Raw genomic sequence first — 27,914 nt, forward strand, 5'->3', positions numbered from 1 at the left:
AGGTACACCACACCTCCATGCCCTACACGTAAATTATCTGTACAAGAGTATCCCAGAAATACTATAGTTATTTCATAAATGTCAGATATTATTCTTCACATCCCTCAGTGTCAGCCCAGTGGACCAACACAATGTCAAGCTAGACTCATTTTAAAAGGAGCGACACTCAAAGAGAAAGGAAAATAATTTTTCACAAAGTATAGTGGTTGAGGTCTGGATATGTAGCGCATGCAAAATGTTTTACTAATTTTTCTAAGCATGTGAGAAGAAAGGTTGCAATCTGTGAAACCCTATTTTCTCTGTAAGAATCCTCCACCACTTCTAGTGCTGGCACATTATCGAATCTGTAGTTGCATAGCTCATTTTTTAATTCTACTGTAAAATAAACTGTAACAGTCTCTCACAATAAGGAGTCAATGGCATAATATTGTGTGAATTAGGTTAAGACCCCCATCATATCGGACTAAACTGCCAAAATATTTATCATGTGGGTTGATTGACAGATCATTTGCCTGTTTTCAATGAGGATAGAGCTAACAAATATTTAGAAATCATTTTGGGACTGTATTAATCTCCACAAATGTAGAGGTATGGAATCCGGTATTTCCACCAGTCAACCAAGGAGGTTCTTTGTGCCCCTTATGACCATCCAATATTGGCTTTGTCTATAATGAAGCTTGCATTGCTGTTGCTCACACCAAATCTGTTCCGTTTGACAGGACAGTTAGCACCCCAGCTACACATGTTGTGCCTGCTTTGTGTCTGTTGAAATGATGAATGCTTAAGTGTTGCTACCTGTGATGTACCTGTGAGGTACCTGTTCAGTGCATGTGGTGGACATCTGGACTGCTGTTCTCGAGCACTGCTGCTTTCCAGGCTGTACACGTTTTCTTCATATATGTTGAACTTTGCCCAGCACTTATTATATAAAAGATTGACTGACTGTGCCCAAAGCTCTCCTCAGAAGTCTGTGGCCGGTGCCATTAAATGTTGGCATGCCGAATACAAAGGCTACTTAGTTTTGAATCCACCTTTTGCCCCTTTACTCCACCAGACACTCCTGATAATTTATCTCACTCTTGCAGTTTCCTACTTTCCGCACTTTCTGTCTTTCTGTTCTCCTCTGTCTCCTTTAGCTGTTTTTCCATTTCTTGCTCTCTAGCAATGTCTGATATGAAAAAATAAGCGCCGGACCCAAGAATTCAGTGCTGGTGGGCCCCACCGCCAACCACGAGCTCAAATTAAGCCCTGACTTTGCCCTACCACAACTTCAGGTGTATGTGTTGAAGGAAAACATGTACTGCCGCTAAATATGGTGAATCTGTCTTATTGTGAGGGAGGCTTGCACTATACATCTACTTGAGCTGTGTGCAAACAAATAAATGCCTTACAGAACAAAAACACTAGAAGCATTGGATTATCATATAATGGTGTTAGTAGAGAGGAAATAAACTGATGCTATTAAGAACTTACATCCTTGCATTTTCATTCAATATAATCTAGCGTTGCTGCTAATTTTCTAATGTCTGAAAAGATACAGGTGCTTATTATGACACTGGCGGTAAATACCCGTGTGGTGACGGCCGCCAACATACCGCCATGGCGGCTACCATCCGTCCGTCATATTATAAGCACTGCCTGACTTCCGCCACAATAAGGGCTGAAATCCGGCAGTGCTCATGGTGGTGGACAGTGGTAAGCTGGCGCTGCTAACACCAGCACCACCCCGCCAGAAGGACTCCACCAACCGTATTATGACCAGTAATATGGCCTGGTGGTGTTCAAATGATGGGGCGCTGTTGCTGGTAGCAGCACCCATTCCCGTTCCCTGCCAGACGACCTCCTCGCCGGACAAGGTAAGTCAGGCGTCCGACAGGGGAGGAGGTTGGGAGGGTCGGGGAGGGGTGTTGTGTGTGTGTGTTTCTGAGTGTGGGGATGAATGTGTGAAGAAATGGTGAATGTACCCCAGGCTTTAGGATTGGGAGAGGCATATGTCAAGGCTGTTTTTTAGCTCCCCTTCCATTTTCCCTCTATATCAATGGGGTAGATGCCCATCTAAAAAACATGGCAATCGATACACCCAAAATAGGGGAATGTCCTCTTCCAGTCCTCCTATATTCAGACGATGCAGTACCGTTGTCACAAACCGCAAATGGGCTGCAGCTGTTGATTGAGGGTTTTGTAGAGTTTATGGAGGGTAGAGACAAGTGCCTGAGTCTGAACAAAACAGTCGTAATGACTTGTGGCCAGGGAAAGGCGAGAAAGAAAACTTATTTTATTAAGGGCCACAAAAGTGAATAGGTAAATAGATTTACATATCTGAGTGTACAGCATTCTAGTATGGGCCACTGGTAACAACATCTAGAAATAATTAAGGTGAAGTTTATTAGGGCAACAGAGGCCATCTTCAGATTCTCAAAAAAAATTGGTAATAAACCCCTTAGGGAATTGCTACAAATGTATAACAGTAAAACAATTAATAGTATTACGTATTGCTCTGTCCTTTGGGGCTTAATGCCTGAGATTCAGTCATTACAAGCATAAGAGAATAAATTCCTCCGTAGACTATTAGCAGTACCAAATACTACCTCTGCTTTTATCGTACAAAGGGAATTAGACTGCACCTATGTGGAAGATTTAATATATACTAGTGCCCTATTGGCTTGGCATGGCATTTGGCCCAAAGAAGGGCTTGATTTACGAAACAGATCATTAAAGACTGCCTTACACTAGAACAGTGGGATAAAATCCCATGGTTTGTGCATTGAAAAGATCTGTTGAAAAGCATAAACCTGGATTCACACTTAGACAATCCGGGTTTTATTCGCCAATTTAGTAAAAAAGAATAGAAAAACCAATTAATGGAATGGAGGGACAATGATAGAGTAAATAGAGAATGTAGGAAATTGACAGTAGCACTCTATATGACTGAAGCCAATGATACAAACCAAAACTATTTACTGACAGTTGTAAACACCCAAAACAGATTTTACCTAACCCTGATGCGTTTTAGGGCACTGCATCTTTTAGTAGCTTTCCCAAAGATGAGGATATGGATATAAAAGTTTACCGAAGTATCCCTGTGAGGGGTGTTTTGCACAATCTACGAGGCACTTTATATGTTTTATGTGTATTCCGAGTTTGGATGGAAGGGGGCGTCAGGTGAGTGTTGGAGGGGTGAGGGAGCCGCATACCAGGGACAGGGAAGGAATTCCCAGTCACCAGTAGGACCTACCGCCATGGTTTAACTATGGTGGTAGGCCAGCTCATAATGCCATGGGCGGTACTATGTCGACCTCCGGGCTGGAGATAGACATCTCCGGCCTGGTGGCTTATACCGCCATGTCGGTATGAGTGGAGTTGTGGCTCCAGCCAACCCGCCAATCTCATAATGTGGCAGTATATACCGCCAGCCTGTTGGCGGTAATACCACCACATTGACCCTGATGGTCAGAAGACCGCCAGGGTCATAATGAGGCCTGAAGTCTTTTCAAGAGCCCCTTTTCCTGCGATAACCTTCACTATTTCCTATGTCTTTCTCTGTGCATCATGAATGTTTTGTTTCTTTTTTTGCTACTTTGAATAGCTCTGAGAGCGAAATCTAATAAAGAGATCACAAGTAATTACGTTTATCAGAGATGCCTGGATTGTAGACCACTGTTAATAAGGATGTTTACATAATATTAGTGATTTTCTATTAGGTTAGCCATAAAGATGCTGACATCGGCAACTCCTTCAATGGCGATGAATCCGTAACGGCTCAGCCACAAACTGAAAAGATTGTCCATGCATAATAACAGGAAGCACAAACTATTTCTTAGCACTGCTGGGTGGTCCTTCTCTCAGCTGGACTCCATCTGCATTGCAACAGAGCCATAATAGAGTGAGGAGTTGTTGTAGTTTAGCAGCGATTAGATCAAGCATTAGCAGAAGACATCTTGTATTTAGTAACTATTGTGAACATTTCGCGGAATCCATTTTGTGTTCATGGCAGCCATTTTCTCTGCCACATGCTGCCATGTGCTCTGTCCTACCTTTCTGTTAACTACTCTTGAAAATCTGCCTAGTGACAAGTTATATTTAGCATCTCCCACTTTCGCACATGCCCAGTAAGGTCTGCAGCTGTTAGTCCTTGAAAACTGTTAGCCCCTCCTATCTGTCGACTGTGCATTTCCACATGACCTTACATGTATGCAAGTCTTGCTTCTATAATTGTACCACCTACTTTTAGCCCCTGCGTGGGTATAAAAGGACCATGCTCTCTCAGTTCAGTGTGCTACTTCAAACATTACCGAAGGGTGCTGTTTGAACTGTAGTACCACCTCATGAGGTTTAATAAACTTTGTCTTTTATTTCAGTTCCTGTGCCAACTTCTTCCTATATGGTCTGAGGACTTTGTGCAGAGAAGGGTGAACCCCTTGCACTAGTAGGCCTTGCTGAGGCTTACTTCAACAAATTGTCACCCGAACAGGGACTCATCAGCGACTCGGACGCCCAACGGATTGGTCGCGACGAAGGACTGGGATCTTGCTGCGGACGACCAATGCCTGAGGAGACCAGAGTCTTGGCAACCACGGCGTTTTTCCCTTCTTTCTGATTTGACCATCCAGGTGGCACCAGTCCTCAACTGAGATCCTTTTTGTTCATTCGTCATGCAGTGACCATTTGGTCGATTTTAGAACTTGGCAGTTGGAACCTGGACACCCTGTGATTGGTAAGAGACGTTTTACGGCACTTGCTGTGGGTTTTGATGCCTTTGTTTGGTAATGAAGTTTAGCACTACTTACTGTGGCTCTCGTGTTTTGGGTGACTAGTCAATTTGTGTCCTTTGAATTGATATATAAATTGCAATTTATATAGGCAGGTAATGAGGAGAATTTTCTCCAATTTAATTTTGATTTGAACGCACCTTAAGTGCTACTTTGATTATAATATTGCATGTTCTGCACTATTTTTGGCATGCCTGTTTTTAGCGCACTTCGTAGTATTTGTTGCTTTTGTAATGGTACCAATTTGAGACTGGAAGAATCGCAACTGGCACCCCCAGGGGGGACGCCCAATAGAGATATGTATGTTAAACATGGTCTTCTATAATGTACAGCACATTATGGAATAAATACACTCGTGCGGATCCTGAGTTACGCTGGCCTATGCATGGGTCATTTGATTTGCGAAAGATTGAGTATGTGGAACAATGTATGTGTAAGCGAAAGTCTAGGCAAGATATGTTTGACTGTGTATGAATGTGGGAGAAAGAAGTGCGTGGACGAGTGAAGCGTGAGCAAGCCTTGCTTGAGAAAGAGCAGCGGAAGAATGTATATGTGAAAGCATTGGAAATGAGAAAGAAAGAAATAAATGACTTAAAGGAGCTAGAAGAGAAAGAACGTAAATTACAGGTAACTGGCCAATACACCGTTAGGCAACCTCTCTATCCTATCTTTAATAAACCACATGATGATTTTTTGTTACTAGATCGCCCTCCACCTCCGTATGTCGTTCCTTCTGCCCCTCTTGAGTTAAGGTCTCCAGTTCGGAGCAACAGAAAATGCGAGACAGTCGCTCTATGTTGCCTGCTGACCGTGCGTCTGAGCTTAGATCTATTGCCCGTAAAACAATTTGTAGCGTTGTCTCTGCTTCTGAACTTTTAGACAACATGAAAGGGTGGACGGAAAAGGAGCAGCTATATTTTACTGAGGCATTTGGCTCAGAAGGTATTGAACTATATCGGAAATATTCTGATGAGTTAGAGCCCGATGATGTAGCAGCTGATCATAAGCAAATGCGTGATGGTTTTTTTGTTTTCTCCCAGGTGGCTGATGCAATCAGGCGTTTGGTGAAATTATGTGTTGTGCAGTCCGTTTGCAAGAGGAGAAGAGGGCTGTGGACGTAGTTGCACGGACATCTCAGACCGGCGGGGTGCAAGCTTCCATCTTCGGAACAGATAAGACTATGATAGTTCACGCGAAACCAATGCGGGAGGCCGCGCCTTTGTATATTCCTCCTAAAGGATTGGGTACAAGTGATGATAAAACTTCTGTTGATGCTAAGGGTTATTTTATTTATAATTGGGTGTATACTCCTTGGAATAGGGCAGATGTAATGGCACTTAAAACAGCATTACCTGACCCGCGGAAAAATCCAGCCGCCTTTTATGAGGAAGTTGAGGGAGCAATTAGTTCTTGTACTATGACTTTGGCTGACATTGATTTATTTTTCGGATTGATATTACCGCCAGATATGTGGAGAACTGTTCGTAAAATTGATGATCGTGTAGTTTTTGGGGCGTCATGGAAAGAATTAGAACAGATGGACGGGGATAGGGAACCTGCAAAAAAACCATATCAGTTGATTCTAGATCTTCCTGCAGCCATATTAGTAAGTTAAAAACGATTATTCCCCCTAAAAAGATAGACTGGACGGTTATAGCGTCTTGTAAGCAAAAGGCAGATGAATCGGTCTCTGATTTCTTTACACGCTTTGAAGAAGCATTTCATGATTTTAGCGGCCAGTTATTGTCAGATGATACGGGCAGACATTTGTTTGTCTATAAATATGTCGCAAATTGTTACCAGGAATAGCTAGTCGTCTAAAAGCTAGTGAAAGTTCATGGACTACCTCTACTCCGGTTTCTCTTTTGACTATGGCTCAGTATTATGAACGTCAGGAATTAGAAGCAAAAGGTAGCGAGGATAAAAAGATTAAAGAATTAAAGACGAAGGTTATGTTGGCTCAAGCTTGTGGTACGCCTTTTAGAGGTAGTGATACAGGTGGACGTGGATCTTATGGTTCTTCTTACACTTGTTCGAATTTGTCTGTTGATCAGTGTGCGTATTGTAAGAAATTTGGGCATTGGGCTGCTGATTGTCCAGCACTACGTGTTCAGCAGTGTTCACGTGGTCGGGGACAATGAGAAATCGCTCAGGATATTCAGGACCTAGAAGAAGCACGAATGATCATGTTAGGGTTGATGCTAATGTACGAGGGCAGGATGGGTTTAACACTTTTGATAGACGGAACCAATACCAGATGTCTAACCATGTGCAGCCTGATTTCCAAGATTCTGCTTATGCACAGGATTGCCTAGGATAGGGTAAGGAATCAGTTGAAGTTCCAGTAGATCAGAGGGGTCCCTATGTTACAGCACATGTTTTAGGTTCTACTGATCAGTTTCTGGTTGATACAGGAGCTACTCGTAGCGCCTTGTCTAAACAATTGATTCCAAGGGCTCCCCTGTCTGGCTTAACCATGACATCGATAGGTTTCGATGGAACACCTTCCCCTAGCCCATTGTCACAACCACTTGCATTCCATGTTGATAAATTTACTGCTCCATGTCCATTTTTGCTTTCTCCAAATACACCAGACAATATTGTGGGTCTTGATATGCTCAAGTATTTCAGGGCTACAATACGATGCTCTCCTGAAGGGGTGCGTGTTATTTTAAATGATAATCATCCTGTGATGGAAAGAGTTTGTCTTGTTAAAGAGGATATTGCATTAGTTTCACTCCCTAGTACTTTGTGGGCTACTTCAGATACTGATGTGGGACAAATGATTATTCCACCGGTACATATTAGTGTCAAGGAGGGAGCTGTATTGCCACGTTTGCCTCAATACAAAATTTCACAGGAGGGCGAAGAAGCACTCACACGAATTGTGCATGATCTTATTGCAGTTGGAGTTGTTGAGGAAGTTCTATATAATGTTTGTAACAGTCCGATTCTTCCTATTCTGAAAAAGGATACTGATACCAGGATTTACCAATTCATTATTGATTTACGAGAAGTCAATAAGATTGTGATACCACAATATCCTGTAGTATCTGACATCACGACACTTCTTACTTTGGTTCCCCCGACAGCAACTACGTTCTCTGTGATAGACTTGAAGAATGCTTTCTTTTCGATCCCTATTCATCCTGACAGCCGATATTTGTTTGGTTTTACTTTGAATAAACGATCATTTAGATTTTGCAGAGTTCCTCAAGGCTATACTGAGAGTCCTAGTATTTATAGTCAAGCGTTAAAACGACAACTTGATTCTTTTGTTTTGCCTGAAGGTGTGGCTCTCCTACAATATGTTGATGATATTTTGTTGGCGGCAGATACCCCTGAGCAATGTGAAAAGTGCACTTTGTCCTTACTTTCTTTTCTTGCTTCACACCATCATAAAGTGTCACGAAAGAAATTGCAATATTGTAGACCAAAGGTAACCTATTTAGGTCACCTTTTGTCTAAGGAGGGCCGTGCACTTACATCAGATCGTATTCAAGCAATTTTAGACACACCAGTACCCTCTACTCAGAAAGATGTTTGTGCATTCCTTGGTCTTACTTCTTTTTGTAGGCAATGGATATTAGGGTTTTCACACATTGTCAAACCTTTGCTAGCACTTTTGACTAAAGATACTCCAATGCCCCTCCCATGGACAGATGAATGTGAGATTGCTTTCCGGGAGCTATGACAAGCCCTTTGTTCAGCACCAGTGTTAGGTACTCCAGATTACATGAAGCCTTTTGCACTTTACGTACATGAGAAAGATGGATGTGCATTGTCAGTTTTAGTACAGACACATGGCGATAAGCAGCGTCCCTGTGCATATTTTTCAGCAGTACTTGACCCTGTCGCTCGAGCGTTGCCTGGGTGTTTTCGTTCAGTTGCCGCAACAGCTGTGTCAATACATCAGAGTGAAGGGATAGTTTTGTCACATAAGCTGTTGGTGTTAGTACCCCATGCGGTTGATGCTCTTTTAAATCAAACAAAGACACAACATTTAACTAGTGCTCGCATGACAGGATATGAATTGACATTGCTGACTCCTCACATTACACTGAAGAGATGTGCAACACTAAATCCAGCCACTTTGTTGCCATATCCGGTGACTCAGCCTCAGTCACAAGAAACACATGATTGTATATTCCTTACCGAAGAACAAACAAAGGGTCGTATTGACTTACAAGATACGCCCCTTCCAGATGTAGACGGGGAACTGTGGGTTGATGGGTCTTGTCTGAAGTTGCCAGACGGTACGACCTCAGCTGCATATGCAATCACCACAATACACACGGTAGTGGAGACAGCTTGTATACCACAGAAGTCAGCTCAAGCAGCTGAACTAATAGCTTTGACACGAGCATGTGAGCTTAGTGCGGACTTATGTGTGAACATTTATACAGACAGCTGCTATGCTTTTGGAGTGGCTTATGATTTTCGTTTGCTTTGGGAGGAGAGAGGCTTTCTCACATCCTACGGGATACAGATAATGCACAGAGAATTAGTGCATAACCTCTTGACTGCATTGCAATATCCAAAGAAACTAGCTATTGTGAAATGTAGTGCACACAAGAAAGTGACCGATAAGATAGGGCAAGGTAATGCTCTTGCGGACCGCGTAGCACGTGAGACTGCGATGCATCGAAGTACTACTTCTATGTATGTAGTGAAGTCACAAGCTGAACGTTGGCATAATGCTAGACAAGACGTATTAGATATACAGAAATCTGCTTCTGTGAAAGAACGTGAGCAATGGTCTGAAGAAGGAGAATTGGATGATGAGGGCTGTTGGCGGAATAAGCAGATGGATAAATGGAAATTGCCTATAGCTTTTGTACAACCTATGGTTCAGATGGCACATGGGCTGGCACATGTTGGAGCTTCAACAATAACAAAGTTGCTTACGCAAGTTTGGGAGCATCCAGAAATTTCTAGTACAGCTAAGAGAGTAGTACAGTCTTGTTTGATCTGTTTACAATACAATCCTGGAAAAGGGACACGTACTCCTGCGGGAGGGTTTGCTACACCAACTGCACCTTTTGAAGTTCTACAAATGGATTATATTCAGCTTGAACGCTGCAACAATTTAAAGTATGTCTTGGTGGTGGTTTGTGCCTTCAGTAAATGGATACAGGCGTACCCCACAAAGGATAATACTGCCATTACCACAGCGAAGGTGATTTTGAAAGAATTTTTCCCTAGGTTTGGTGTTTGCAGACTTTTATGGAGTGATAATGGACCTCATTTTGTTGGGGAAGTTATTAAGTATGTCCTGAAAGGATTAGCGATCAAACAGAAGTTCCATGCGGTTTTCCACCCACAATCAGCAGGGTTGGAGGAAAGGTATAATGCTACTTTGAAGCTGAAGTTAGCGAAGATACAGGCTTCCACATCCTTAACTTGGCCGGATGCACTACCGTTGGCATTATTGTCTATTAGGTCAGTGTCACACTCTCGAATCGGCCTTAGTCCTTATGAAGTGGTTTTTGGGAGGCCAATGAACATTTGGGGAGTTCCTAAGCCACATTCTGTATATGATGTACCTTGTGTCCTGATGAATGATTATTTGGCACAGTTAACCGTCAATTTGGTTTCTATTCATCAACAGGTTTGAGAAGCACTTCCTGACAGATCTACAGGTGAAGGCCAGGAACTCCGACCTGGTGACCAGGTGATGATTAAGTCCTTTGAAAGATCAAGCAGCTTGGAACCAAGGTGGCGAGGCCCAGAACAGGTGCTCCTTGCGACAAGGACAGCAGTTCGAGTGACGAACCGAAAGAATTGGGTCCATAGTACTCACTGCAAGAGAGTGCTACCTACCTTGGTGGAACCTGCTGTGCTGACCGATCATCGAGAGATTTTGACTACGGAGAAAGGCCGTGCCATATCACCTGACGAATCTGCAGAGGTCTTCCCGGACCATACGACTTCTGGAGTGTTGCGATATAATTTGAGACCGAGGAAAGAAAACAGATTTTTTTTATTTTTTAAACTGGTTGAGCTACCGCCCTGGGTTAGTGAAACGGAGAGCCAATGTGGCAAAGGGGGGGGGGATCACCCATGCATTAGAGTAGTGACACCCGTCTTGGCCCGTGGTGAAGAAATCAGCGGCTGACCAGGGATAAGAGCTCCAACAATTGTTTTTAATTCATTTCTGAAAGGGTTGATTATCACTGTTGCTAAAATGAATAACAAACTGATCATTAGTACTATGGGGTTTGTTGTTGTTTTGGTGTTTATAGCAATAATCACTTGGTTTGTTGAAAAGAAGGCTCCTGCTCGTGAGTTTTTTGTTGCCACTACTCCAGTACCAGAGGATCACTATTACTTTACGCTTCCCTATCAGGAGCAGAAGCACCGTCAATCGTACTTCAATAATACTTTCATTCAGATGTTGCATCATACTCAAAATGCTACAAATACTACTAACTGTTGGGTATGTGGAATGATACCTGCACATCAAAAGAAAGGAGGAACACCTTTCATTCCTCTTCCTTTTTCACACAATGGTTCTTGTCAAGCTTGGTATACTCTTTTATTTGCATCTGGAAAACGTACAGAGGGCGGACTTCTTTTTCGCCTCAGTAAAGTATGCTACCAAGACAAAGATGGGTATCCCCAAGCCAAAGGAACTAAATGGGAATGGGAAGAGTATCAACCGGACAATGTTTCAATACCATATGTCTTCACAAATATAAGAGACTCTGACAAGAAAGAACAATTTGTGATTTCAGTTACAAAAACTAAAGCAGATTTATGTATACGTAGCATTGGGCGAATTCCAGTAGGGATAAGCGATTGTACCTTGATTTTAACTATTGAGGGTGTAAATAATAGTAGTTTTACAGCTTCACATAATACATATTTGGTTTGTGGTAACAATGGATATTACCAACTACCTGTTGGGTGGTCAGGTGTGAGTTATGTATCTTTTCTATTACCCCCTGTGTTTTTGGCCCCTGCATCATATCACCGAGATTTTAAACTGTTCAATGACATCATTAAAAATAGATATAAAAGGGCAATAAGTACAAATGAGGTAGACCAAACGGATAATATACTGCAACAATATGTTGATTTTAATTTAGGGTTGTTCTCCTTTGTGGGTGCTGCGTTAAACAGTAGGAAAGTGAGACAATTGACTAGGGTTGTGGAAGCTGTTACCAATCAGGCAGCTCTGGCCCTTGGGAATATTACTGAGGAGCTCCAAATTGCGAGGATTGTAGCGCTCCAAAATCGTATGGTACTAGATGTGATATTAGCTGACCGAGGTGGTGCATGTCGCATCATCGGTGGTAGTTGCTGTGTTTTTATTCCAGATCACTCACCTTCAGTATATGATGCAATATCTAAATTGCATAAAATTGCTGCAGAAATCCACACAGAGACTGGTACTTGGACTTTTTCTGGATGGTTTTGGGCTCTTGTTTCCGCCTGGGGCTGGAAACTACTGACTATCCTGTGTGTAATGATTGCAATATTTTTCACATGCTGTATCTGTATTCAGTGTGGTCTAATGTTCTGCTGCATGTGTATTACTGCTTGTATGCCTACCAAAAGAAACATTACAGAAATGAAAGCACAACCCATGTTAGATAAGGAAATAGCTGAAATGATGAGCATAAATATACAAGATGAATATTTAGATTATCCCAGAAAGACGAACATCTTCAGCTAATGCTGAAAGGGTCGTCTGTTGTAGTTTAGCAGCGATTAGATTAAGCATTAGCAGAAGACATCTTGTATTTAGTAACTATTGTGAACATTTCGCGGAATCCATTTTATATTCATGGCAGCCATTTTCTCTGCCACATGCTGCCATGTGCTCCCTATGTGCTCTGTCCTACCTTTCTGTTAACTACTCTTGAAAATCTGCCTAGTGACAAGCTATATTTCGCATCTCCCACTTTTGCACATGCCCAGTAAGGTCTGCAGCTGTTAGTCCTTGAAAACTGTTAGCCCCTCCTACCTGTCGACTGTGCATTTCCACATGACCTTACATGTATGCAAGTCTTGCTTCTATAATTGTACCACCTCCTTTTAGCCCCTGCATGGGTATAAAAGGACCATGCTCCCTCAGTTCAGTGTTCTACTTCAAACATTACCGGAGGGTGCTGTTTGAACTGTAGTACCACCTCATGAGGTTTAATAAACTTTGTCTTTTATTTCAGTTCCTGTGCCAACTTCTTCCTATTTGGTCTGAGGACTTTGTGCAGAGAAGGGTGAACCCCTTGCACTAGTAGGCCTTACTGAGGCTTACTTCAACAGAGTGACAGTAAGAAAGGTAAATCTGTGTTTTCTTTATGTAGAGATATACATTGAAATTGCGGATATTCCTGTCCCAAAGGACTCCTAAAGTGGGTGGTTAAGTGAATGCAGGCACATGGTGATGAGATAAAGGTCTACTAGTCACACAGAAACGTGCCTAAAGCTGTGAATCTAGGCATAACCTGCATAGATGTTAGACTTTCAAGAGAGTCCCAAAATCCCCCTGCAAATAAATATATATATATATACACACACACACACACACATATATATATAATAATAATATATATACACACACACACATATATATATATATATATATAATATTTTTATGTACACTTCTTAATTAGTGCCACTGAATTAAGTGTGTAGGTAATTTGAACTACAACATTTAGATGTTTTAACTATTTCTCTTAACATAAAAACTATGTTTTCAGGAAAATAAATCCCTTTTCTTCCACCACCACTAAATATGGGGGTTCTACATTTATTTTCCAACCGTAGAAACAAGCTACCTTTCATAGGAAACTACAGATATGAGTGCTGCTATAGCATTAATAATTTTAAATGCCCACAAGTGTTCCATATTGTGGGTGTTGTAAACGTTTTGCAAGCCAATCCTCCCTTTAGAATCCTACAATTATTCATGTGGAAAAAACAGCATATTTGCATATTTTCATGGATCTGAGAGAAAAAGCCTGACACTCATTTATAGCATTTCTCCATACATTCTCAGTTTCCAATGTTGCCACACATCTGAGCTGGTCTCTGTGATCAACCAGACCTAAATGCAAATCATGTCGAAGCTGCTTCAAATTCTAAGTACTTCTGATCGATGTACAGAGTAACAGGTTGTTGGTTTCGAAATGCTTGAACATATTCATCAGCAGAGTTTTTGAATGCCACAGCAGAAACGTGAACATACTTACTTTAAGGGGTCGGGGGGCAGTTTAGTGCCAGACAGGTTAATGTGCATCAGTGCGAGGGAGCTGCTGAAAAACAGTTTGAAAGCTGGCGGCACTTCTTTTCCTTTTCTGCAAAGCAAAATGCAGAAGTAAATAAAACCAACATACAGTTTCTTCAAATGAAAATCATGTACCACCATCCAGTGCTTTGGATTTTATTAGGTATTTCACGATTTCGTGGCTAGTATTCTGTTTTTAGAGGCAGGCTTACACATAATATATCACAAAATACTTCATTATCTGCTCAATTTAATTCATCCACATCACTTTTTTTTAAACTGCGCAAACAGTGGGGTCGAAGGAAACAGCACCAAATCCACAATGGAGTGCAACCATTTCACAGATAACATATGAAAAACGAATTAAGAATTGTATTTTAAATCACATTTATTTCCGCATAAAAAAGCTCGACCTCTATTTCCCAATGAATATTTTGCATTTCTCTGTTGATATAAACAGCTAGAAGTCTTCCAGGAAGCTCTAGAGCTGTGGCTCTTAACGTTTTGACTTTTGTGGACCCATACTGTTTCCGGGGACTCCCACTAAATCGTCAATGGAAGCTGGGGAACCCCCAAACTGAGCAATTTAATTTTTTTTAACTTCAAAAGAAGACTCAAAAAATACAAAAACAAAGTATTTACCAAAACAAATGCTCAGATATTGAAATATTTGTTTAATTCACAATCAACATAAGGCATGCAGATGGACCAGAAAAGAATGGATTCAGCAAGCCTGGTTTTAAAGCAAGAGATCAACATAAACTAGAAAGAATGAATGAGCTACCACTCATTTCTGGTAATGAGAGTCATCCAGGGTGCAGAGAGAAGACACCTGCATGTTGACTTTATACTGCGTAGGCAAGGTGCCTGAGTCACTCACTCTAGACACTGGGCCTGATATACAGTTTGGTCGATGCAGGTCATCATATCCTCTGAGTCCAATTTCAATGGTATAGATGTCTGTGCGCTCTAAATAGGGTGTCCAGATATTCAAATCTTCTTTTGGGAAGATATCCCTCATCTGCTGAACTCTAAACCAGGCTCTCAATCCCCTGTAAGGGTTGCAGCAAGTAAAAGTGCTTTTAGGAGTCCAAACAGTCATGAGTGGGTTTGTTCCTTAAACGTCCAGAAGTTTGGAATCAACACACAAAGGCGAGGGGTACACAGATCGTTCTTATTTCGATCAACTTGCTCTAACCATGCAGGGAAGGGAAGTGGAACAGAAACGTGAATGAAGTTTGTTTCAATGTTTTTGCCTTTACATTGATAAACATCCACATTTATTACATTACCACTGATATTTTACTTTTTATTTCTGTACACATTTGAAAACACTTCTGCATATTTTTACAAGTTTTCGAAGAGATGAACTTGCTACTATTAGAAGTATGCTCGAGCTTAGCCACTTATGCTTATTCATCTTGTCTTAATCTTCTGCCATTGGCTATGGCGTAAAGGCCGGGAACACTAGCCGAGCTTTGGAACCGGATATCATGGTGCATTGCTTCAATAGGATTGGTCTGGGAGAATCTGACTGATTATGCAACAACCACGCTTTGGGAAACATTACATTGCGAACAAAAATGGTACAATGGCAAACTGTTAGGCTGGGTCACTGAAATGAGGTGATTCTGCTGCTGTGGCGCTTTCCACATATTTATGAATTTACCACATTTGCCACGCAATCCCTCATCTGCTGCACTGACTGACGATTTAAACAAAAAAAAGTCTAAGTTTAGACTTGGAGTCTAAAGGCCCAATTCACTATGGTAAAGTTAGTTTTCAGGTCTAAGTTCACATTTGTGAATTGGGCCCTTAGACTTCATTTCTATATTTAGTCTTCAGATCTAAAGTTAGACTTCAGGTCTAAGTTTGCCTTTGTGAATTGGGCCCTCAGTGTCACAAATGATATCACAAAGCATTGTTTTAGCAGAGCAAGAATATAGGAAATTGATAATGCAACCACAAATAAATATTTACAAATCATTTTCCATGACTAACGGGTACTTTGACAAGGAAATCCTAATAAATCAATAAACCAAATATAAAACATAAAATAAATGCACTTTAGCTCAGTCTGCTTCCATCAATAATATTTTTAAAGTGGAAAAATAGCTACTATCTCGATTTCTTTAAAAGCACATATGGGGTAAATTGTGTGTAAGCTTAATGGTAGCATCGGATTTGGCAAGTTTTTTTCTGCACCAGTGCAAATTGTAATATGTTCCATCATGATCTAATCTGCCGGATTTGCACACTTCTGGGGTCCTCCTATGTCACTGAAATGGCAGTGGATTTTGTGCAGCCCCTTTTGTAATGCTTAACACTTGGGCAGACATTTTGTGTCCACACAGTTTCAAAGAGGTGTTCCTCTATTTACATGGTTGTGTGTTCCCATACAAAGGTGCTGGTGCCTAGGCGTTCTCTTGTGAATGCTTTATTTTCTTCAGGGAGAGTTCAGAGTGGCTACAAAATCGCTCGTGCAACACCCTTAGGGAAAAAACAAGTGAATCTGGAGGGCCTGGATAACTGTCAACCTTTTACGAAAGCTTCATTATTTGGATAAGCTACTAGGAATTGCTGAATAACCTTGTTTGTCAGCTGCAAGCAGATTTTTGATGTTTCAGCTGCTATAATTTAACTGCACTTTATTCTGTAGATACTGAGCAGGGCCACTGTAATTATGCTGCAGGAAAGGGCAAGTTTTGCCGAAGGGGTTGTCTAAGTTATGCGGCAACAAAACAAACATTACGCAGCATAATGCTGTACATTTTGTCTCAATATTACCTCATTATTTTGTCACTTTTCCACATTAACACTATCTGGGCAGAGGTTTGACCTCATTAGTACCAGTTTGACACTAAAATACAGCAACCAGCAACAGAAAGGTGAGCGGTCAACCTTGACAAAGGGACTTCAAGTGCCTGGGAACACTTGTTACTTCATTTTTTGTAACTTTTGATCAATTTGAGCTAGAAACATTTTATTTAGTTTATGTTTGCATACTATGCAGCAGGTGATGAATTATGTAGGAAAAACAATATATCTATAATTATGTGGCAAACGCTGCTGCTACAAATTGCATAATTCCAGCGGTTCTGACTATAAGATATTGCTGTATAGGCCCAACGATCTCTGTAATGATGACACAGCAGTGGTATGGTTTGGATACTTCCTGTCTGTAACTATTTTTACAGTCACCTTACTCCAGTATGTCCTCAGGGATTTATCTTATTTCTAGTATTTTTAACCTCTATATGATCCCTTTACTATGTAATGTTATGTTATGTTGATTTTCATAGTGTGCTAATCACCCATCAGGGTATCCAGGCGCTCTGTAGATGGGGAGATAGTTGTCCCATTGAAGAGTTTAATTTAAGAGCCAGGTTTTCAGCTTCCAGCGAAACCTGATAATCAGAAAGCTTTGATGTGATGTAGGAGGTAATTCCACACTTTGGGGGAGATGTAGGAGAAAACCAGCTTTAGTTTTGTGAAAGCCGGGTATGTGAGCTAGAGCTGATCGGAGGTACCTGGGAGGTAAGTGGAAGTCACTCAGCTGAGCAGCTGTTGAGGAAGACAAGGCCAAGGTTGTGAAGTGATGTGTGTGTTTAAGGAGTTTGAACTGGGACTCTTTGTGTATGGGGAGCCAGTGAAGCTCCCTGTGGTATGGGGTGATGGGGTGTGGTGAAGTAGGTTGAGGATGAGTTTTGCTGTGAGGTCCGGGATGGTTTGGAACCTGTTCAGGAGCTTCTTGGTGATTTCTGTGTGGAGTGCATTACTGTAGTCAAGTCTGCTGGTGATCAGGGCCTGTGTGACCATTTTCCTAGTGTTCGCTCATAGCCACTTGCAGATCTCACGCAGCATCTTCAGGATGTAGAACCATGTGGAAGCCACTACGTTTACTGGGGCTATTATGTTGAGTTTGTCGTCCAGGATGATTCCTAAATTTCTGGTATGTGTAGTGGTAGTAGGTGGGTGGCTGAGGTCTGCTGGCCACCAGGTAGAGTCACAAGCTGGGATTTTTTCTTTCTGAAGATCATCACTTCAATTTTGTTTGTGTTTACACAGTTGGATTTAATCCCGGTGGCATCCGCGGTCATGCAGGTGGCGTAGTTAGTTTTTGTTGTGGGAGTATTGGTGTAACTCATCCAATCGTTCAGCTTTGCACTTATTATGTGTGGAAATGTAAAACAGACCATTTCAAAAATGTCTGGTGATGATATCAGCTATGCATAAAGTTTGCATGACTGCCGTTCAAAAATCAAAGACTGGATGCAGGGTTGGCTTTTAGCACGTGCAAGCAGTGCCCACACCCAGGACGCCAAACCCCAGACAGCCGGGCACTAGAGCTTTCTGCAGCAGTCTCCATACAACAAAGGATTAAAGAAAAGTATTTTTAAACCAGGGGTCTTCAACCTTTTATGTAATAATAGCTACTTCAGTTCAATGAAAATCATTCAGAGCTACACTATTACATCTATTTTGAATGTCTCTACCTGGGTAATACATAACAGCCATCGCTGCAATGCCCCGGTACCGACATAATTATATAAGTAATACGACTCCCCGAAGCCACATGATTTTATCACTCAAATATGAGCTTTAAACATATTTTGGAAATGCAGCCATTTTTCTACAAACATCAACGCTTATGAGTTCTGAAAATGTACATTCTTTCCTCCTGAATACATATTCCTCATTTTGGAATACAAACATTAATTCAACCAAGCAAAACCTTCTACGTTAGTAGTACGGGCTGCACATGGAAGAGTTACAGATAGCTGGAGAGCTAGCACGAGCTACTCATTGGAGAAGTCTGGTTCAAACAGTTTTTTTTAAGGTTGTGCTTCATTTTTCATGAGACACCTTAATTTTGCCCATTTCACCTTCCTCCTACTCTTTCCAAATTTTCATTACGTGGACCATTAAAATAAAAAAAGGACGATTGGGAGGGTGTGCCAAATTTAGTTTCATTCCGGTTGCTCTGTGAGGAAAGGCCAGCTCTGGCTGGTTGCGTTCTAACCAGCGCAAGTTGAACCATGAGAAGACCGAGGTTCTTTGTCACGTAAAGCCTTCCCCTTTTCAGTAGTTGCCTTTCTAGCCTTCTTCCCTCTGTCAAAAACCAGTCCCACCTGAACACTCAATATTAAAATTTGATTCTGCTCTCTCTATGCTCAGCCAAATTAATGCTGTATTCCTCTCCTGTTTTCCCCAGTTTAAAACATATCCTTCATCTCTTCAATTTCTCAATGCTTATATTTCTGGACACCTATTATTGTACTGCTGTTTATCTGCTCCCGCCCCAATGTGCTGTCCATAAACACAACATTAGGCTGCTGGGCGCTGGGATTTAAAAAAACACATGACCACATTTTTGCCCTGGCCTCTCTGCTTAAGATTCCTGTCAGAGAACAAATGTTGTTTAACTTTATTTGCCTAGTGCGTAAAGTTCTCTACGCCTAAAGACGCTCACACCTTTCTCAATGTTTTATGTGTCACGATTCTAATCGTGCCTTAAGAACCAGAGGTCATTGTTTCTAGCAGGTACTTCGATTTCATCATCGATGTTTTGGGGGCAGGGCTTTTTCTGAGGTGGCTCCACACTTGCTCTGTGCTCAGAGCCTAATCTAATGATTTTTTGGAAGGCTCTAAAGTCTCTCCTATTCCCTTAATCCAACTGTTAAACATTCCTTAGTATGTTTTGGCGGCTTGTATTTTTGCATACTAGTTTTCACTTTTAGCACCAAGGTACCACTTGCCTGTATACTGCACTTTATAAAAGTTTTACCCTATCCTATTAGGCATTTGGGTGAAAAAGCCATTGGCAAACTCGCTAACTAAGCACACTTGGAGTCAACATTGGGAAGGATGTAGGGAGGGGCCTGGGATCTCCGCAGTCACATGACTGCACCGTCCTGTGGATGGCTCTTGGCCCATTACAAAGGCAGCTCCCATTGGACCAGCAAAGACACTGACAATGTGTGAAGAGAACAGCTGTATATGTGCAGGCACTATCTGCAACCTGAGCTCCTGGAGGGGTTAGTGAAATTCACCACAAGGATTGGCTGAGTTTATGGTTGACACTGGTGTCCTTCCCACAACCCATTCTCTTCTCCCAGCCTCCCCTTTTTAGGGTCGAGCCTGCATCGCATGAGCTTGCGCATGAGTTTCGCTGAGCGAGACGCTTTAGGAATTAAAAAGGGCTCTGAGCCCCATCCATGTCACGTCAGTGTCTTTCATTGGCTCGTGGGCTTGCCTGTTAGAATCTACTTGATTTCATTAGTGGAAGGCACGCATACGTCATGCCTTTTCCAGTGGATAGCGCATCGACCAAGTACAGAAAACATACGAGGCTCGCTGTTTTCTGTTCACTTCGTGGACTACTTTTTCTCCTTTTTCCCGGCGCGATCTCGCTTGGCAGAAGGCGAGCGCTTTACATAATATCGACCCTGTTACACACTTAATTGCACTTTTTCCGGTTATTGCACTTTTGCCGATAGGTTTCATGACGAGTGAAAAGTCTGGTTAGGAGTTTACAACGCTATCAGCTCTAACACGAGCAAACGCGAGACCCGTTGCATTGCAAATGCTTGTTTAAGCAGTGGGCCTCTTTCACAAACATCGGAGCAGTGGTCTGAGCAGCATCCATATACTTACACATTTTTATAAGCAACCCAAGGACATGTTATGACAGGCAATATTCATTGATAACCATAGATAGGAGATCGAATTCCTTTATACAGTTCATTCAACCAGCTAGCTCGTGATCATTTTAAATTATTTTCAACCAACCTTACCTGTGGGAAAAGACAGTCCTCGAAAGATTGAGAACAGCTAGATGCTGAAGGCACCCACGTAGAAGAGCTGTGCAGACCTATAGGGAAAAGGCACCCAGGCATTAAACTCTCACCTTATAGACAAGCAAAGGCTTAAGCATGTGATGAAATAAAAAATAATAAAACAAGATAACACTATAAAAGATGGGAAAAGTATGTGCAATGTTTCTCTTTTCGGCGTGGATAGTTTCTGAGCTAAGTACAGCCTCTGCTCGCTGTGGTCCATAAGCATCTTATTTGCATAGACAAACAGTATTCATGCTATCAGGTGGCTGATGAAGGGTGAAAAAAAGGATGACTGCTTGTATTTGAATGATGCATTATTGATTAAATTCTAATCAGGGTAAATATTTATGAACATCTTTCATGGACTTATTAAAAAAGAATTTTAAATGGAAAAGGTAGTGAAGGAACAATTACCATGTCCAGCGCACAGTCTGTGTTGGATAAATCCAGATGAACGATGGCATTTGGCTGGGCCAAAAAGGTATAGAGGTACTTAAATCGAAGAAAAACAAAATTAATGTTAATTATTTTTTAAATATAATTGTATTGATTTTCTTAACTACAATCTTAACACACTGAAACTCCTGTCACAGTTTTCATAATTCGTAACATGAATGAAAAACGTTATGGTCCACTCCTTAATCATGTGAGCTTTAGGAAGACATACACATTTCCATTTTGCTAGCCTGTCAGCAAGTGTGAGTGACCGAGCTCTCATAATGTCCATTTGGATTTATGCCACAGTCTAGTGAAGGTTGCTCGATGGGGAGCGGTAGAATGAGCGGACAAGGTAGGTTGATGGGTGTGGGTGTGTGAAGGCAAGAAAGATAAAAAAGTCAAACAAAGGAGATTACACTCCTGCAACAGTAATGTGAAATCTTACCAGGGGAGGAGTAGGGTGCACTCGAGCAGTTCACCTGTTCTTTTAGTTCTTTGCTCACATTGGTCACCCCTCTCCAGTTGAAAAAAAAAATTTCAGATACACTTTTTGTGCCAATGTCAATTGATGGGCATCTTTGATTTGTAATTTAAGTACTTTCATCTCGAATTACAAACTCCAACAACCTGAAGACTGAACTCAGGCAAAAAGTAGGGATTTTGGGCCTCATAATGTGGACCTGAGTGGCAGCTCCCGGAGGCTGGTGTGGGTGGGGAGTGCATCACTCTTGGCGATTCTGTTTTTTTCAGTGTTTCGGGACCTTAGATTACCGAGTCCGTAAATACCAGGACAGCAATTCCAGGTTCGGAAATACTGAGCCTGGTTTTGTCTGGTGTGAGTAAGCACCCTGTGAAACCACGGACAGAGCTTTTGGTGAGAGGCACGACCTAGCCTCGTCTGGTTCTTACACGATGGGGGAGGCAGATAACACAACCAATAGCATTGACCTGTGCTAATATGCCCTGCCCCTCCACCTTGCCACCCTATGCACAGCAATTTCCCCACCGTCATTTAAAGATCACTAAATCACATGGGAAATTGCAGGGGGAAAGTGCTGTTTGGCATGGGAAACAATCTGACATGTACATCTGGGCAAAAGTGTACTTTAGAATGTATTTAATAACTGTATATCTTACAACTCGAGTTTCCTATGCTCTGTACTCCTTCAAACATTTCCACGTGTTGTATAAAGACAAAGTAGCTCCCAGTCAGGGCAATGGCAAAGGAGCGTCGCCCTCCCTGGCTAAGCCAGGAGCTGAAAGATAAAATGATCTTTCATTATTGTTTTATCTTTCAGCTGCTGACTCAGCCATCAGCAGGTGCAGGGAGGGGTGGGGCTGGGCCACGGGAGGGGGGCGTGGAATCTGTTATAGTCCATCTCAGACTGGGCAAACGCACATGAGCACTTAGATTTCTCCAACCTGGCTGTGTTACACAGCCGGGCTGGAGAAACTCCACATACTCCACAAAGTGTCTGAGTCAGCAGAACAAGCCACTCAGACCAATCCCGGTGCTGCTTTCATGCTAGGTTTAGCATGAGAGCAGCACCAGGATTGCTGGGGAGTCTGTGGGGGTGTCCCAGTGAATGCTGGGGCACCAGAAGAAGAGCAGAGGAGCAATGCGGCAGGCGGCAATGGGAACAGGTAGTTTTAAAAAATATTTTTGTTTTACCTCCCCTCCATCCTTCCCCCCTGCCTGCCCGTCTCCTTGAGATCTGCGGCGTCCACCACTGCTTTCAGTAGCAATGTTACATTGTAGAATGTATTGCTGAATCTAGAAATCCAGTAAAAAATAAAGACTGCAATCTCAGAGGCAGCGTGAGAGGCCAAAAAAATTTATTTGCTAAATCTGCTCAATGGAAGTGGCTAAGATATTGCTTTCAATTTAAAGAACAGACACATCTCTAAAAAGGTCATATATATTATTCAAAATCAGACTGAAGAGGGCAAATATGCAAGAAAGCCACACCTGATTAGAGCATACAAATTATCCAAGAACAAACCTGAAACATACTGTTCCCAAAAGAAAATTCAATGAAAACCTGTATATGAAATTGGATTAGTATTTGAGGTTCTCAACTGCCCACCTCAAGAAATAATCACAACTCTTGTCAGGATAAACCCTTAGATTACTCAATTTAACCTGAGCTCTATCACCTGCTAGCTACAGCACAGATCAGACAGGCTTAATATAGGGCAGTGGTTCCCAACCTGTGGTCTGAGGACCCCTGGGGGTCCGCCAAGCCTCCTCAGGGGGTCCGCGACTGCTTCGAAAATTAAATAATATTAACAGGTTAGGTCCCCAGCTTTCAGTAACGACATAATGGGGGGGGGGTCCATGGATTACAATAATGATTCAGTGGGGGTCCCCGGATTCCAGTAATGATAAAGTGGGGGTCCACAGAAGTCAACAGGTTGGGAACCACTGACATAGGGCAATGTGTTAAGTATTTGTGCAGTACCAAAACAGTAATAAAGTAAAAATACCAAGCAATAGAAATCCCAAATTAAATTAGAAACACAAAGTAACATTTAAGAAACAAACTGACAGTGAAATTATAAAAATGCAATAAGGGAAAACATAGATATGAATTTTTAAAGATGTAAGTAGAAATGCCTCTGAAAAGTACAAAGTGCCAACAATAGTCAATGGTTGAAGTAGACTAGGACCTTGGTATCATTTGAGTCCAGCCACAATGGAGTTCTGTTTGGATTCAAACAATCCTGAAAGAACTTTGACACTTTTTTCAGTCGAAAATCCTCTCCATGTGGTTCAAAGCTGAAACTGAACCTGTTGCCTTGGAAACCCAGTTTGGATAATGAAAGTAGGTTGGTCAAGCCAACGTGTTGCAACTTTTCATTTTTTTTTAAAAAGAAACATATTCAAAGTCTCAGTGCAGAAAGGGACTTTATATTTTTTTCAGAGGTGTAGAGATCTCCACATGGGACAAAGCTGAAATTCTATCTGAAGGTGTGAACTGCCGATCAGATACCTTTCGTGGCAGATACTGCGGAGGCTCTAGAGTTCAAGTCAAAGTTTATAAACTTTCTTCTGCTGCCCAAACAACTGCAGGAGTACATGACAACTTGCCCAAGGATCTCAGGGGTGGGCACAGAGAGACTCCCAGTTAAGCAGACAGAGGCCAACAGCAATGCCCAGTCCAAGTCCAGTTGCAACTGGTCAGCTGGGCATTGTAGAAAAATGGCCTCTTGAAGTTTGTTGTGTCCCTGAAGCAACACAAGTGATCAGCCAACGGACCCTTGGAGTCCACTTCTTTGTCCTGGGTTCAAATGAGAGCAGTTTCACTCCTTCAGGTTTCCTCATAGGTCACATAAAGCAGGTCTTGTCCTCTACTGTTCTTCTGCAACTCCACAAAGAGCTCTGATAAATTTTGCCTTGAGGTGCCACATTGATGCATGGCACTAGCCAGTGGGTGACTCTTAGCTAGTCTGTAACCAATGGGGTAAAATCTCCAGGGGACAAACCCACCCACTTTTCAGTAGTTCCTGTTTGCTTTACTGTTAACAAGTTCAAAATGCCAGGGAATTTTAGAGACAGTGAAAGCCTTCAGCCACACAAACTTGGGCTCTGAGGGTTGTGTGTGTGTAAGGGATTGCACTATGGTAACCGCTAGTGTTCTCCCACATCTCACACTAAAAATAGTTTAAAACAGACCCTGTACCCAATAGTACAGGAGCCCACTAGGAAAGATATGTCTGGTAGGACAAACACAGGGTCCTGAAGCACCTAGACAGGAGATGCACAAAAATGTCCTGCCATCCTGTTTTCTTCTTTTCAGGTACACCACATTTTTGTATGTGTTGAAATAGACCTGCCAGGAACAGTTTGACAATGTAGCATCAAAAGGATGCCCACAAGCACCACCCTGACGATTCTGCAGAGCTCAGCTGAGTCATCCCTGCCCATTCTGGTTAACCTTTTGTATAGCTCCTGGGAGGAATTTCACACTTCATTTACACCTTATTATACAAGACTGAGCACAGGATGGGTGTTGGCAGTCTAATGCTAATTAGCCCCCCAAAAGTTAAGTTTCTAAAAGTTACTTTTCTATAATACGCATTTTAAATTTGACTTCCCAAATACATTTTATTTTTAATAGCTTTAATAATAGTGGTTTATTAATTTTTCTAGCAGGCCCTTTACATGTTAGTAGCATGAGTGTTTTACAAACATGCTAATATTAATTTTCTCTCTGTCCCACTTTTAAATACCAGGTACTCTGTCTTGTCCACAAGGGTCCACATAGGAGTGCCTTAAATATTTAAATTGAGGTCTCCACAGATCAAAAAGGTTTATTTTGACATGTAGGATTGCAGGTTTTACACTGCTGCAGTCATTCTACATAGGGTAGGTCTGTAGCCATGTTTGCACTGCCACTGTAGTGGATGGCACAATAGGTGCAGAAGTCCACAAGTGGCATTTAACTTCCAGGCCCTAGGTGAACTCAATACACCATAAGTCAGGGACTTACAGGCAAGATAAATGTGCTAATCAGGAAGACACTAATTTAACTATGTTTAAAAGGGGTGCAAGCACTTTACTCCTGCTTAGCAGGGAAAACTGCTCAGAGTTCTAAAGCCAGGAAACCTGGGCCCAAAAAAGAAGAAAGTCTGGGGTGACGATGCAGAAAAGGCACATTGCCTACAGTGAAGCTGCAGTACAAATACACAACACAATATAGCAGACAAAATACTGACAAAAAAGAATGCACCTACAATACCAACTACCACTATATAACCATGGCAAATATGTATAGGGAAGTACAGATTTGCTATTTTTATCTCCACATCTACTCTCCTTAATGATATAGTGATAGTACATATTGTGAATGTAACATTAGTGCGGCAAAAGCGATAGTGAATCCCCCCTCAGTGTTAACGCTGAATTTTTACTAATGAATATTCATGCATTCTGAATGTTGAATCTGCATAGAAAATGAGTTATTGTAGAAAAATAATAGACGTATTTGAAAATGTGCCTACTTGAGTGATCACCAATATTCACAAAGTGTACTTATTAACAGCTTATTAATGTAAAATGTTGAGCTCATGTTTGGAGTTAATGTAGTAATATGTCATATTAACGGTCATGTATTATGTATTTGCTTTATTAATCATAGGTCTTAATTTAGCGAGGTCTTGGGCCTGGTTGCACAGTCTCATGTCAAGCTGCATTGCTTAAACAAATTATAAAATGGCTGCTAAGAGAATAAAATTTTTATTTTCCATTGCGTTGACCGAAAGTTAATACCTAGAATTCTTTCCCATGAGAACTGCTTGCTTGAATATGCTTTACTAGCTAGGGATACATTGTATAACTTAGTGTGTGTAAAGACGACCTTCCCAAGTGCAGACAATGGATGCGCTGACTGGAGTATAAACTGATGCAAATTTGTTACCTGACAAGCCCAACGATGGGAACAGGAGAAGGGGAGCCAATCATCAACATGTGAAAAGTGGACTAGTAAAATCTTAGACTTGTGGTTCTACTTTCATTGGACTAAACGTAAACATATGATTCTTTGACCAATAGCAATGTGGGAAGTAGTTTTAGGAAATCTAACGTAGCCAGACGGCACCAAGGGGAGATACGCCATTCTCCCCATTTCCCATTGAGTGTTTAAATGTTATTCATTACGAACTGCATGAAGAGACTTTGCTTTCCTGAACTTTAATGCTGAATTCTGATGCTTTGCTGACCGAACCGATGTCCAATTGACAAAGACTGTCACAGCTTGCTGAACCATGCTGAGGCAAGGTATAAAACGATGTCAATGATTGTTATGTCTATTTGCTTTTGTCCCTAGGTACCAACCACTAATTGTGAAAGAGCCATAGTTAGATGTTTTCCAAATTTGTGTTGACTAAATTGTTTTGCATGAAGCCCAAACATGCTATTCTAATCAGAGGGTTAGTTAGGTACTCACTGATGATGCTCGCTACAAGTATTAACAGTTGATGTCTTTTCTTTGCTGAATCTAAATGTATGCCATTTCTTTTGTGCAGTTATTCTTGCTATTGATATGTACTGTAACCTTAGAATGTGCAGTGGTCCAAGGCTTGATTAAATTGTGATTGTTTAGGAGATTTGGGCAGCCAGTATTGTTTCAGTATGCTTATCATTTAATTTTGAGACTAAGTTACGTGATATTAGCATTGTTAATATAGGGAAATTAACATTCTAACTTTTACATAAAGGTGTGATTCTTCATGATCGGAAGATCATAGTGATTGGAAATTACTGACTCCTATGATTATTGAATGCTATTGATTGTCATTGCTATTGAATTGTATTTTTACGGAGTCTCATGGTGAGAACTACTCTAAGCTCAGTCAAAAGGTCTATCGACCTCTTAACACATCTCCTTATAAATTAACATAAATAACCAAATAAGGTCAGATGCGCTAACACCACTTAGCCATCCCTGCATAATATTCTGTTTCTGCACTTATACATGGCCTTTTAGTTCTCAGGGATGTATTTGTACATGCCTTTCATTATGTATTCATTTTCTTGCACCATCCTTCGATAGTGAAAAAGGTACAAGGGTCCGGAGAGGCCACAGGCAGTGGATAAAGAACGATTGGTACAGTGAACATGGGACCCAC

General features: G+C 41.5%; 1 protein-coding gene across 1 annotated transcript in view; it reads right to left on the reverse strand.

Annotated features, from left to right (window-relative positions):
- The window catches only part of CARMIL1 (capping protein regulator and myosin 1 linker 1), a 993,695-nt gene that overhangs the window by 409,060 nt on the left and 556,721 nt on the right, over positions 1-27,914 (reverse strand). Inside the window, exons 14-16 of the mRNA XM_069218803.1 lie at positions 21,261-21,338; positions 20,802-20,878; positions 13,970-14,074 (exon numbers count right to left, since the gene is read on the reverse strand). Coding sequence (XP_069074904.1) covers positions 13,970-14,074; positions 20,802-20,878; positions 21,261-21,338 — 260 coding nt within the window. The remainder of the gene's footprint in view (positions 1-13,969; positions 14,075-20,801; positions 20,879-21,260; positions 21,339-27,914) is intronic.

The sequence above is a fragment of the Pleurodeles waltl genome, chromosome 2_1 (genome assembly GCF_031143425.1).
Source record: "Pleurodeles waltl isolate 20211129_DDA chromosome 2_1, aPleWal1.hap1.20221129, whole genome shotgun sequence".
NCBI classification, from domain to species: domain Eukaryota; kingdom Metazoa; phylum Chordata; class Amphibia; order Caudata; family Salamandridae; genus Pleurodeles; species Pleurodeles waltl.